General features: G+C 43.1%; 1 protein-coding gene and 1 long non-coding RNA gene across 2 annotated transcripts; both read left to right on the top strand.

The window, feature by feature from the left end:
• The first annotated feature begins 1,020 nt into the window (after window positions 1-1,020).
• Window positions 1,021-5,950, top strand: LOC103925493. The gene is made up of 4 exons (XR_664034.1): window positions 1,021-1,206; window positions 4,427-4,483; window positions 5,071-5,210; window positions 5,818-5,950. It is a non-coding gene; the product is annotated as an uncharacterized LOC103925493 (long non-coding RNA).
• Window positions 5,951-7,466: 1,516 nt separating this feature from the next.
• On the top strand, window positions 7,467-14,387 carry TMEM40 (transmembrane protein 40). Its single transcript, XM_009334223.1, has 9 exons — window positions 7,467-7,550; window positions 8,430-8,483; window positions 9,375-9,410; window positions 10,856-10,888; window positions 12,312-12,377; window positions 12,693-12,764; window positions 12,846-12,920; window positions 13,681-13,743; window positions 14,199-14,387. Exons 1-9 carry the CDS (start codon window positions 7,484-7,486, stop codon window positions 14,216-14,218), a joined length of 486 nt encoding a protein of 161 aa, XP_009332498.1. The 5' UTR covers window positions 7,467-7,483; the 3' UTR covers window positions 14,219-14,387.
• Window positions 14,388-14,583: the final 196 nt, after the last annotated feature.

Genomic DNA, 14,583 nt, shown 5'->3' with positions numbered 1-14,583 from the left:
GCGCAGAAACAAAAAAAACACACAGCTCCTCCTGCCGCGCCTGGAGCACGGTTGCCGGTGGCCAGAGGACGACGTGGAGCCACCGCTGCTCTTGCTGTGAGTCAGGGCAGGCCACGTGAGGCCCCAGCGCTGGCCCCGACACCTGGCCGCCCGCCTGCCATCGCGTGCTGGGGCCAGCGCTGCGCACGCCCTGCCCTGGGATCCCAACCCACTGCACAGCCCTGCAGGTAAGTGCCGGGGAGGGGTTCGGGAGCTTCTTATGGTCGAGACCAAGGGTGTTTCAGGGTTGTATCCTGGCTCTTGGTGTACACAGCTGGGTTGTTGATTACTCCCTGAGGTGTCACGACGCTGTATGAGGGGTTGTGGTGCTGGAGGGGCAAGGCACAGGACTTCTCTGTAACCTCTATGTCTTCCTGACTGGACTTCCACATCTTCTAATTTTTTTTTTTCTATAAAATACTCGAGGCAACACCCCCCATTTTATGTGTAGAAGAAGATTTGTTTGCCTTAACTTTACTCAGACTACAAACGTGAGCTCTTCTGGCTTCTGATGAGCTCATTTTCTTCCCTTCAGAGCTTTCTGACGACCGCACAGAGGAGCACACGACGCGTAAGGAGAAATACAAACCAGGTAATTTCAAATGGTGTATGTAAATGCATACAGGAGCGCTGCCATTATATTACCAGTGTGGCTGGAAAACAGGCAGCAAACCGCCCCAGGCTTGTGGGTGTAGGGCTGGCAGCAGCACGGCCACCGTGTCTGGGCTTGCTGTGAGAGCCGGAGAGGAAGGAAGAGCCAGCGCTGCCGTAAGGGGCTGATGGGCTGCGCTCACTCCCCGCTCACCCCCATGGGGATAGTCACACCGACCTGGGGAGCTGTCCTTCCCACAGTGACACACACTCGCTGGGTCTCTCCACCTGCCTGTGCTCAAGGACACCATAAAGAGTGAAAAGTCTTTGAGTTTTGCTACTTCTCTGTCACATTTAAACTATATTTGACAACAGGAAGGCAAGCAGACAAGTAGCAGAAATATCTCACTGGTGGCATTGCCCGAGGAGACTGGAGTAGGAACGGTTTCAAACTGAGCCGGCGTGGATCTGTTTTTGTTGTCTCACTGGAAGAAACTACCAGCTCTCACCACAGCCACAGCCCTCCAAGACATCTTCCTGTGGAACCAACTGCTAGGACCAACCTGAGACTTGCAGGTGTGCTTTATGAAGTTTGTTTGGTTTGGTTTGAGAGAAGGGCAGGGAGGGATTTAATGTTTATGGTTAAAATAAAATTTAGCAAGATTTGGCGTCAGCATATAACTTAAAATGAAAGGTAAAAGTAGTTTCAAAGGAAAAAGGTTTAGGATTGTCTGGTTTTTGTCTTGAAGTCAAAACAACCTTATTTTACTTTATTTACATTTTTTGCTATCCCATTGAACAATTTCACTCATATATTTCAGCAGCTAAGCAAAATGTTGCTGTGTATGGCAGTTATTAGCCTCACTTTCTAAACAACTAGGAAGTCTGACTCTGCACACAAATTTTATTCTAACATGTCAAAAAGACCTCACTGCAATTAAGTTCTGATTTACTGTGGGGAAAGCAAGATGAGGTCTGTTGTTCATGTCATTCCCCAATGAGCTCATGGCCAGGCTGAAATGCCAGTATATCATCATCCTTCTCTCATTATGAGGTATAATCAACTAGATCACTTTTAAAACATACAATAATTAAATGCCTATACTTATCCTTTGTTTAGATCTGATTTTCTTTCCAGAAGAGCCACAGGAGAATTAATTGTCCATAGTCTAACAGAAATTAGGTACCCAACTTCCTTAGTTACGTAAAGCTTAGTGGCTGACTGGGCTTAGCTGTGCTGGAGGCACAGAAAGGGAGATGGAAGCAGACGCTGGCTGCTCCTGGATCCTCCTGTGGCATCCAGGTCTTATCAGAGCGGGATGCATGAGTGCATTAGGCAAATATGTTTCTGTTGCTGGTACAGCTGAGCAGTCCGGTCATTTGGGCCAGCAAATGAACAGTTTTAAGGTAAATCAGTCTGATAGAAAATGAGGTGGACAGTGTCTCCTCTGCCTTCAGTGTTGTATCCATTCTTCCTTTGTGCGTAGTGGGACAGATCTGCTAGTGCCTACCTGCTCGCTTTGTCTTTGGGATGACACAAAGCCAGCATAAGGCAGCTGCTGCGACAGGTTCATGTCACAGGAAGAGCAACGTGCCTCGAAAGTGCCAGTGAAAGTGACCTTCACTAGGTATTAGGGGCCCCAAAGACAAACCTCCTGAATTTCACTCAACAGTAAAATCTGTGGATATTTATAAATATTTTTATGAAATGGAATTCATCAGTCAGAAAAGAAATATTTATATTTCAAGTAATTTTGTTCCTTTAGGCCTGGTATTTCAGCTGTGCAGTCCACAAAGAGGTCTGAAGGATTTAACTTACAAAAGCAAACACTGTTGCAAGGTTTAAGCTGAGTAAATAGGAAGACAAGAAAAATACTGCAAAAGGCTGAAAACCATAACTACGCAGAAATTACGTTCTTTATTGTGCGGCCGAGAACGAGTTTATCCAGGGTGTGGTATGCTGGGTTCCTGTATTTCAACATCAGCTGTTGCTTACCCGGGCAGAGAGGACAGATGCGTTTCCTGCATTCCGCTGGGTGCTCACAGTCTCACATTGCCAGCGACTGTCACAGTGCTGCTGCCACAGCTACAGCAGCAAAGGCTGTAAGTCAGGCAAGGTTTGTGGGAGAGGTAAAAACTTTTATTAGACTAAATGATAGAGTTCAAAGTTTGTTTGTCTAAAAACTTGCCAGTTGTTCCAGGTATATCAGGTGGTTAAATAACAGGTATTATCTGCCATTGTGGATGTCTTGCATAGACTCATCATCGGGAATAATTTCAAAGTGTTTTTAAAATATTAGTTTGTTTTTTTTTTTTCCTCACAATACACCTAGGGGTAGGTAAGCAGTTTTCTGGGCTTAGCCTTTAAAAGTGGTTAAAGAGGTTATGTCATTTTCCCGGAGCCAAACAGCGAACCAGTGGCCAAAAAGAGTTTCTAACTAAGCACCTCATCACTTGAAGAACACTTGCAGCCTAAGGAGAAAGCTCCCAGCATCACCAACATAACAAAAATGTGGGACCTCGACCCTGGTTCCAAAGGAGGGATGGGTTTTGCAGCTACTTTGGAGTCTGTCTGTGTCTAATTTCCTCTACCTGAGAACTGACACACTAAAAAGTTGTTCTGTTTCCAGAATGAAGATGTTTTTGCTTGTGTGTTATACTAGCCTTCTGAAAATATTAACTGGACCTGTTCTGGATTTTGTATTAGAATATTTTTGTGACTGATATGATGGTCTCTAGAGAACTGAAATGGCCTGTAGGAAAAGAAACAGTTTTCTGTCTGGAAAATGTAAAGGAAATAGTTTTCAAACTGCTTGATTGACAGTGTTTTGTTGAATGGACCCAAAAGTCATATTGTAAGAAAACCTGTGGGTGTATAAATGGTTTCCCTATTGCGCCCGGCATAGTGAAAACTGTACTTCAGGCTCCCCAAAAATCTCCTTTTGCATCTCTCAATACAATAGTGTTTCAGTTGAAATGCTGCATGAGGGGAGATGCAGTCAGTGCAGGATGCCTGGACCACAGTAGGTGGAGGCAACTCTTCGGCACCACAACAACCACAAAAAAATGCATCATCAGAATAAAACAGCCTCAAAACAAAATTTCTGGGGTGAGTTTAGCAAAACAAAAGGAAACGTTGGATTTTGGGGATGTCAGAATGTTTTGTTTCCGTGGCAAATACCAGCAAGAAATCTGGGACCGACACTTAAAAATTTTTAATTCATAAACCTAAAGTTAGTGAAAGTTTCCTTTTCGTGGCAACTTGGGAAGAACAGATGTTGAAGTGTTGCAGTCTTCTGTGAGACAAGGATTCCAAATCCTGCGGGGCTCTCCTGTGAACTGTTGCTACTCCCCTCCCCGATTGGTACATTTTAAGTATAAGGATGTCAAAGGTACGGAATAATCATTCTGTTTTGTGAGTGGAACAGGGCCTATTAAGTTACTCACATCTGTGGTAAATAGTTAATTAGACACCTTGGTAGTTGTAAAAAAACAACAATATGTGAAGTGTGATGATCAAGTCGGACTTCTTTTCGTTTTACTCATGATGATTAGGCTTTTGTTCTTTCTTAATAACCAAAGGCCAGCCAGGCAAGACTCACTCAGAGGAGTCAAGAATGGGTCCCGGGAGGGTAAATGAATCACGATGTGAAACTCCCATTGCAACAGAGAATTGATTTCAAAACTAAAGTGCCTAGAGATAGACGCCATGTTTGCAGAAAAGCAAGTATAAGACAGAAAAACAGAGGTCAGACTGATCTGTTTCTAAATATGCTTTTTCTCCCCTTTCGAACAGGTACAGCAATGGAGAACTTGAATGTCCCATTCCCAGATCTGACTGAAGAACAGCAAGGTAAGGGTAGCACACAAAGATCAAAGCTCCGGCTCATTCACACTACGCAACAGTGTTTGCTAGAGTGGTCATGAGTCAATGATGAAGCTTGTTTCCTCTGAAAACACACTCCATCCATCTCCTTGCTTGTGAAAGAGAGACCAGCAGTCAGTTCCCAGCTCTTCCACAGGCTTCTCATCAGGCCTTGGGCATGTGCTTGTGGGAATTTAGATGCATGAAGGAGATTTTGCTGTGCATTAAATGCCTAATGAGCTATATCTCAATACCTTGGTGTCTTTGTGCCTGTCTGTAAAATAGCATGGTCAGAATAAGCATCCGTTAAATAGCTAGGAATACTTCCCCTGCTGCTTTAACTGAGACAGTAGCATCACAGAGACGCCGGTAATTTGCATGGACTATTGACATTTTTCTACTGGTTTCTAGCAGACTGAGTTGCTTTACACAATACAGCACTACTCTCTGTCCTATATGCTAACATGCTGCAGAGTCCGATGTCTGTCACCACGCCTTCACCGAGCACCACGGGAACACTACCACGCAACCCACCGCTACTGCTTGCACGGTGATTTGCTCGTTTTTCTTCCCAGACATTTTCCAGAGGGTTTTTACTGCTGATGCCAATTACTTGGAGAATCACGAGAAAATGAACCAGTCCTTCTGGGAATCACTTGTAAAATGTTTAGCCACTACTGACCCACCTATCCTGAATACTGAAGAAAAGAACAATGTAAGTTACTAAAGAAACATGCGTGCTTTGTAAGACATTGTTATACAGATACTTTTGTACTTCTCTGATATACTTTGGGGAGAGAAAACATAGAGTCCAATTATCTGATATGCTAAAACATATCTAAAACATGCTAAATGCTGTAAAAGGGTGCTTAGATAAATAAGACTCAGGCCGCTGCTCTTTACTTCATTGTTCTCCATGTGAAAAAATAACTGGCTTTGTATAAATTCCTCAGGATGAGTTCAGCTCACTATTTTCTAGGCAGGACCATTGTTAGTGACATTTTGCTGTAAGATACTGCAGAGATTGCATGTCCATTTTCAGACCCTATAACTATATTTCTCCCGCTCTTTAAATAGCTAACATTACACACCATGGTTTTTTCCCAGTTGACGGCTCTGCTCCGAGTTGCTGAATGGAGTTTACGCTCTCTTCCCATCTTTGGCATTACTCTTTGTCCCCGATTTCCCCCTTGTATAGTAGAGGCAGGGGATTACATTTCCCACGGATGGGGTGAAATATATTCATTTGTATAGCAGGATATGTTTTTACAGGCTACGTTTTATTGGAAGGACTATTTGCTATTTACTCACCTTTCTTTCAGCTCCTCAACAGCTGCAATGCCCTGCCTGGAGGCTGTGCAGCCTGCCTGAAAGCCATAGAGAAGGAAGGAGTCAGGGCAATGGCTGTTCTTTACCTCTTGCTGAAGACAACCAACCCATCTGGATATAGGCAGCTGCCCAGCTCCAAGGGAAAGGGTGAGGCCTACCTGGCGGCTCGTCAGCTATTTTGTTAAAATTACTGCAGTGCCAGTGGGACTTGACACCAGTTTGAAAACTCTGATATATGCTTGGAAGTGATTATTACTGAACAACTAAAATGTCTGGAAATACTGCTTAGGAAAGTCAGTTAGGTATGGCGATCATGGGAGCCAAAGATAGTATTTTACTTTACTTTGGGGAAAAAGTCTTGTGTGTTTAGGGAGAGAGGATGTCCTGGGATGATGATGCCAAAGAAATCTCTCTGACTTAAAGTGGTGCCCCAGTTTTTCCTGTCTAGCTGGATTCATGACACCCAGGACACTTTTTTGCATGGACTGTTATCCAGCCAGCCTGGACCAATGTGAGCTCTCATAGTGGTAAGAAATCCAAGCTGAGCCACTGAACACATTTTTGCAAATGACCTAGCAGCACACGTAGGGGTAACAAAAAGGAGTGGATAGAGGATGATGCCACTCAGGGTGCTGAACCTGGCAACAAGATACAAATAGACTCCACTGCACTTCTCATTTGCCCGTTTGTGCAATAGGAAACTAAGTGCAGTTCCACAGGGTCCATAGAGTCATTAACTGTCTTTAATAGATCACAGAGCTGCACTCACTTAAGATGACCCTGAACTGGAGACCCTCAAGGAGATCCTGTTCCTGTTTCTGCCTTGACCAAACACGTTCATGAAGGGGAGAGACCTCCCAGGCTGGAGAGCAGCCCAGCTTTTGTCATCTGTCAGAGTAGGAAAGTTTGTCACAGCAGGGACCCCCTTCCTGCTCTTGTACAGTGAGCGGCATCGAGCAGCCCCGGGGGAATCACGTCTAGCTGCCTATGTCCAAGTATTACAACTAATAATGAAGAGATGCACAGACCCGCCAGCCCTCAGCACAGAGCTGAATTTGAAGCTGTTAAGAATCCCCTGCAACTCCAGCCACACAAGCCAGGAGCACTTCACTGCCTGGCCCAGGAGTCAGCATCCCGCAGGTTCCTCCTCCCCGGTGGTTTGGCCTGGCTGGCTTTGAGGGCTTTGCTTTTATGCCACAAGAGGGTGCTGGCACTGCGGCATATACACAGGGGACCCAGCAGAAATCACAGGGGTGAAGGGAGAAGTAGCCCAGGGAAGGGTGAGCAACTTCAGCTAAAGCATCTTTCAGCTGCAGCTGCTGTCGCTTCAGGGAGTGGGAATTTTCACAGGGGTATCATTATGGGTAAATTAAAGGCCAGAATATGAAACTTTAGGCATCTATCACAACCATTTAAGAAAGTGTGAACGGTAGCGTATACGATGCTTTCATTTGTAATGCTTTGTACTACTCCTCGTGTGCAAAAAACACAGCTGAAACATGATTAAGGGTCTGATTTCCTGTCAGACAACTTTAATAAAGCATTGTGAAATCTGTCGTTGTAAAAGAGAGAAAACGTAAATAGTTGCTTCTAACATTTTTTTCTCTATATAAAACAGATGAAAAATTGAAACTGCTGAAGAGCTTGGAAAGGAATCTCATGCTTTCACAAGGGGAAGAAAAGGCTGAAAGCTCATCCCATGAGTCCATGGATGAAGATACACAAGGTAAAGAGGATTTATTTTTCCCTGTCACATAATTTAGTCTGATTGCGTGTTCATAAGAGATTCCCATAGGAGACTTGCAGCAATTCAGTAGTAATTCTGCAGAACTCTGAAAAAAGTAAGAAATTGTGCAAAAGAGAGAACACAGAAAATAATCAGTACCTCTAGATTAATTATCAGCAAAATAGTGGCTGCCTCCCGCTCTTGTGAAGTTGGAGGTTTCAGAAATGTAGAAATCTGCTGCAAGATTTCTTCCCAAACAGAAGATCGTAACTTCTATGATCTTCAGCGTGGTTATGGTCTAACTGAAGCCTGCGCTATAGCAGGAGGCAAAGGATAGTCAATGCGCAGTAGTAGCTGGCAAAGCTATAGTACTTCTCTAGCATTTCTTTTCTTATTAGCAAACATCAACAGCGTATCTAAAGTTACTTTGGCTGCCACTAGACCATTTCATTCGTGGAAAGTGAGAGAGACTAAGAAGTGACAGGCAACATGGAAGTGATAGTGCTGATACTGGCTTATTCTGTCACAGAAAGCCACTAGCTGATTAAGATCAAATGAGTTGCATTTAGAAATAAAATTTTCAAACTAATTAGCAGTGCTGATGATGTATGCGTTTAAAATAAGAACTTTCTCAGTACACCCCTTTATATAAATTATTCCAACTTCAGATTTTACTGTTTTTCTCCTATTCAGCCAGCTTTGAAGAGAGCTGTGAGGCAAAAGCAGCTAATAATGATCCTTGCATTTCAAAGCCTTGATTGTTACCTAGATATCCCACGGCCGTTATTATATTATGAGCAAACAACTGCAGTGCTGCTGTTTCTGATACTGCTGGCACATTTTTCTTTAATCTGATGAAAAAACACTTTCTCTATCAAGACAGTGATGGGGAAGATTTAGGAAGACAGAAGACTGAAGGCCAATTACTCGGAGGTAGGACAAAGTGACAACAGTATTGGTTTTTACTAGAGACAACCAATATGAACCAAAAAAAGGATAAGCAAGTTCTGGCATTCTTTGGTTTACTTTTGAACAAAGGTATATTAACATGTATAGACGTAGGAAAACGACCAGCCAGAATTTGGCTGTAGGAAAGGCATTTCCTACAAGATGAAGCTCAAGTAATAGTAACACTCAGCCATGCCCTGTGCTTCGAGTTGAACCAGGAGAACAGCAAAATCTACTGTTGTGGGAGAAGTCCTGCTGCCTGTGTCTGCACAGTTGCCACTGAAATGCAGCAAGTTGTTTTGAAAATATCTGTCGCAGCCACTACTTACAGGGCCTGCAGTCAGCATCAGCACAGACTGGAGATCATCAGCAAGGACCACACCTTGGATCTCGTTCCCGAGGCTTTTCCTTTCCTTCCAAAGGAAAAATGGAAAATAAGTACAATGCAGATGAGGAAAATGTGCTGTGTCAACACACAGAAATAGCTATCAGCTTATGGTATAGAACCATGGATGTAAAGAAGTTAAGGCTTTAATCATTTAATTAATGTCTTAAATTGATCTCAGCCCAGATGTAAGAGCAGCTCTTTGAATTGACATTAGGAGATCTAATTTGTCTCACAGGAGTCTGATTCTACCTGACTCCAGATATTGTGAGAGATGGAATATGGGGGGTTAATAATCCATTCATGTTTCCCACTTTCAAACTGCATAACCCTCAACGGACCTGCCCCCTCTAATGAGTTAGAGTTGGTATCTACCTTGTCACATTTACACAACCACACTAATTTCAAGAGTTGCATGGGCTAAGACTGGCAGCAAGATATGCATACTCATTACGGATATTAATCTACATCATCTTTGCGTAATATTTTAGGCATACCAGCAGAGGTTGTTCCCTACAGAGATTCAGGTAAGTGTTCCCAGATAACCTCATCCTGCTGGAAGGAAGACTGTAACTGCAGTTTCTTCTTTCTGACATGCTTATGTATTAAGAAATAACCCCCCAGCTGTAAATCCATTGGTTTCCAGTTAGCCTGGTGTTGGACCTGGGCACGGTGCAGAGATTTTGTTGCAAGCTTGTCATAGTGGCTGGCTAATAGCAGCTGATTTGTACAAGGTGTTCTAGCGGATTAACCCATTTTTTTGTAGGCCTGCCAGGTTCTCACAAGATCAGCTCACAGCAGTTGTCATCCTTTTTAGAGGAAAACCCAGCAATTCTATTAGGCAGCTATTCAGTCTTTCCCAAGAAAGCCAGGCAGTTTTCAGCACTCCCTGTAGCCCTCTCTCTCCTGTTGCACAGGGATGCAAGATTGAGAGGGAGCTGGAACCTGGTTTCTGCAAAACAGTGATACTCAGCTCTGAACACCTTCCTCCCTTGGCTCAGAGCATTCCCCAACAGAAGATGCTCGGTGAAAGCCAAATGACAAGCAACAGAGAAACAGTACCAGCCGAGAGGCTTGAAGAGACAGCCAGTCTAAAGGCAAATCTCCTTTTATCAGGGACTGCTGTGCAGCAGCAGAACAGATGCAGGAAATTTCCAATGGCTTGATTGCATTGCCAGCCTCATCCCTCCCACTCCCAGGCCAGTGCCACACTCATTAGTTACGAGAGGCAGACAGCCCAGCAGACTGTCCTTTCTGAGAGGACACCTGCTCAACCGCTTTTCTTCTGCGGAGCAGGGAATAGTTGCTGTGACTTGGGCTGTTTCAGCTGAGGACAGAGTTGGGAAGAAGATACAAGTTGCAGCATAATCCCTAGGGGATGTTTTTGAGTCACCTATCCCCAAGAAGCTACATAAAATACGAGGGTAGATGAACATATTGTAATACAGTATTCTCCCCACATTGCCAGGTGCAGAGAGGATTACAGTACTTTTCCAGTTGGCATTTGGCCTCTCCACCTCTCACCGTGGCCTTTGTTGCTTCAGTTCTAGATTACTTCAATAAGTACCAGACTGAGACACGGGAAACATTTAGCTAGTGCAGGACACCACGCCTACTGCACCGTACAGGTTCAGGGGATACACACATGCAGCACTTGCGATCCCAGCTCTGCTTGGTTTAGAACCAAGCTTGCTTCACTTCTAGCAACTGAATAGTAACACGGAGGCCATCAATCTTCTACTGCCCAGCTATTTCAAAGAACCTGGGATCACTGTGAATAGTCAGTTTTATTGTTATCTGTTGTTGAGCCCTTTTAACTTTCTTCATTTCCTGACACTTTCAGGTACTGTTTTGTCTGTACTGAGTCACCAAATAGGTGAATACTTGCCGTGCTTGCTAGTGCTGATAATGGTGGGAAACAATATATTTGTATTTTTACCATCAGAAATAATAAAACTATATTGCTTTTCAGAGATTACCAGAAGAGAAGGTTCAATTGCAGACGGTAAATACAAACAAGTGAACAGAAGTTTTTCTTGCGGATGCTGTCTTTCAGGACTGAGTTTTGCTTAGTAGTGATAGCTATACCAGCTCCTCGATACCTAGATATTTCCTAATCAAAAAGTAGAAGTTTGAGAATAGTTATTAAGATGCACTATAATGCTTTAACAGAAGAAATACTGTGCAAGTCGTTCCGTGATGCAAAGTTACAGTGGGACTACTGCATTCAGGAGGCGGAGCAATACAGAACAGACACTTGCCAAGTATGAATGGATGTTCTGATAAATTCTGTGTCTATAGATCATTCATACCACTGCACAGAGGAACATTTGTGAGTCAGAATAGTGCAATGCTACGTTAACATTAATAATCAAATAGCTGAGTTTGTCCCCAAACTGGAACTTGATCAATCCAGAATGCTCAAAGAATCAAAAATTTTAAAAAATGTGACTCCAGTATCAGGTGACCCAGAACAGATTTTCTTGGCAAAGTTTAGCTGCTTCGTGGATCGAAAGCACAACAGCAAAAGTCTGTAGCTCATTTGGAGTACATTTCCCGTACTCTCCCGAAACATCTTTAGAGAAAATTAAATTCACTGCCAGGCAGTGGTTGCCTGGAAGCGCAGCCCGATGTAAGTGAAATCAGCATCTAAAACTTGCGATGAATCAACTCCCAAAGGCTTATATGCAGCAGACTGCCTAGGGGTCTTCTCAAGTGATCAACAACCGAAAAAGTGAAAAACCTTCTGCTTTGAACACGTCATTGGAAATCTGGTAAAATATTCAGCTCTTTCTGACTTCCGACAATACAATCGGAGAAAGAACAGAATTTGGCAACTCTGCTCACAACTAGCGTAGAGCCAAATGCTCTCTATTTAAACCTCTAAAAATATCCGGCTTGTTCTTATGCCGTTCTTTCTATGTATCAGGATAGCTATCTATAGGAGACTAATTGTCAGCTACGGTTCTTAATTTGGGGGGTGCAGAAATACTTCAACATTGGGCTCAAGTAGGTTGCTGGTACTCATGCGCTTAGTACCGAAGATGGTTATATTATTGTAGCTGTGATTGTGCAAAGCACCCAAGAATCAAACTGAAGCTCCCTTGTACTACTGCTTCACTCCCCCACTGTAATTCTGAGACTATTGATTGTCCCAGACTGGACAGAAAAGGCCCAGAGTGCTCTAAAACAATTCTGAATTGTTAATGCAACCATCTGATTATGCTTTTTTTTTTTTAAACCTGCTCTTTTTGGGGTGTTTTTAAATTTGCTAATTTGATCTTCCTGAATGGCTCGCAGATCTTTCCTTTGAACAGTTTTACATATAGTCTGCCCTGAGAATTGATTTCAGATACAAAAAGGGAAATAAACTTAAAACTCCTTAATTTCAGATTTCCACGGCAATAAAAGACATTTCTTTTTTGTAGCATATGAGAACGAGAACACTCGCCTCCACCAGTGGACATTACGGTGGATGGGCATACGGAAGGATGGTAATTTTTTTAATTTTTTTTTCTTTTAAATTCAACTGATGTCAACCCTGTTGAACTTCAGTGTACAAATAAGATCTCTGGTTCAACCCCCACCCCCCCCGCCATGAGTACTTTGTTGAAGTGCATCAAGGCTTCTCGATGAAAATCATCAAGGCTTCTCTTAACAACTTGTGTGCATGTAGGTTTTGCAGTTGAGTCTAATGTATGAGACATCTCATGTGGTAACAGACTTTATTGGCTGAGTGACACACTGTACCTTAAGGTGCATTCGTAAGGGCCATGCCTGCGGTTGTGACCTAATTTTCTCTATTTCAGATGAATTCTTTCATTTTGTCATTCTTTGCTTTGCAATTGGAGCTTTACTAATTTGCTACTACTACTACAAAGGTGAGGCAAGACTTCAATGAAGGATAAATTGTTGCACACTAGAAAAATGAACAAAGCCCAACATTTATTTTGTTGCCTTAGATTGGACTATTTCTCTTGGAATTGGTTTAATCACCTTTGCTTCCCTGGAAACCACTGGGATATACTTTGGTCTGGGTAAGTGTATCTGCAGCAGCCAGCTCTGTACCAAGGCTAAGGATACAAGGTCACACAGTCACTAAGCTACGCGAGTCCGTAACACTGCTAGTGCCGAGATTCCGTAAATCCTCACGTAACTATCCCGTAACATCTCATTCGCAATTACACAGGGTGGCTGGAGACAAGCATGCCTTAGTGACGCTGACGGGAGAGGTTGACTCATTTTTCGTCCTCAGTGATCACAAGACCCCGAGTCACCTCTCTCCGCAGCAGTGGCTGAATGCTAAGTTGCCATGACAACGTATAATTTTAGCAGCAAGGCAGTCTTCCCAGATACACCCTATAAGGTGCTGCGCACTCAGGCTGCCGTTCATTCCCCTGGGACTGAGGCGGCTGAACACCCTGAGGAAGAGCTCTCAGCAGAGCCTGGATGGCAGCAGCTACTGAAAACGATACTAAAAAAATGGGCGTTCTTGGCAATCCCTAGGGATGGTGTAGGAAAGGTGCAACCAGCAGCAAGTTTTGGCTTCCCAACTGAGAACAGAAGTCTCCTTTGTAATCGTGTGCTAATATTTTTGGTAGGTTGTGGATGGTTCTCAGGAATCAGCCTTCTCACTACTTTGTTATTAATGATATTGCAAAAGTGCTTGTTTCAACAGTAGTCTTGGGTTCATTAACGGTGCAAGTGTCAGTGTTTGGTTTTTGCCGTTTTTCTATTTTTTACATTTTACCTTGCTATTTGTCTCATCTTGAAAAAAATGTTTGTTTTCACAATTAGTGTATCGAATTCGGAGCGTACTTGACAGTTTTGTTCCTCTGATTGACAAATTCAGGCCAACAGGTAATAGTGATCTTCTTACTGACTGCATACGTATTCCCTAGACCTTCCTGGGTACTTCATGTTGGTCAAGTCTTAAGACGAACTTCTCTAAATGACAATTTCCAAACTTCTTAATTAAAAAAAAAAAATTACTACAGTTCATTACAGCTGCTCGGGTTTGGAAAATGCATTATTCTTGACTCTTTCCACGTGGCGGAGCATTTTCACATTTTTAATACTCTGCCCTGCATGGGACATTAGCTATTTCCTGCCGATGTCTGAATAAGAATGCTATAGCTCAATTAAAAATTCAGGGAGTGGGGGTGGGTTTCTCTTGCCGGGTCTTCAGACAGACTCCAGGCTCACGTTTATCTGTGTTCACGAACATGAAATATGAAGAATGCTGAAAAGCTGCATAGACACATGACAGTTTAAACACAATAGTCCTGACAGTCTCCTTTTTCTTCATCATGCAGGTATGAGGAAAGCTGCCTAGGAGTATTATTTCAGGAGAGTTCCACAAAACCCTGCTGTCTGAATTTCTAGTATTAAAAGAACTGCTTTATGAGGCAAACATAAAAACCTAATGGCTAATGTTAAATATTGAAATGTTAAACCATAGAAAGACATTATTCCCTCCCCTTAAAAATAAAGCTGAAACTGCGTTACGGGGTCCCATTCTTTCTTCTGAAGTGATTCGTGGCTCAGCAGAGCTCGTAAGACAATCTAGATGTAGGTTTATATTTAATTCCATTAAATATAAACACATTCTCCTTCCCTCCCCCATGCAACCATGATAATCTGGCGATGGTGTATCAAAATCAACAAAATAACCAATATTGTCCTCCGCTGGTTCTGGAT

This window comes from Pygoscelis adeliae, unplaced genomic scaffold (genome assembly GCF_000699105.1).
Source record: "Pygoscelis adeliae isolate BGI_AS28 unplaced genomic scaffold, ASM69910v1 Scaffold411, whole genome shotgun sequence".
NCBI lineage: Eukaryota > Metazoa > Chordata > Aves > Sphenisciformes > Spheniscidae > Pygoscelis > Pygoscelis adeliae.
Note: the sequence above shows the minus strand (reverse complement) of the source record. Positions and strands in the feature narration are given on the sequence as shown.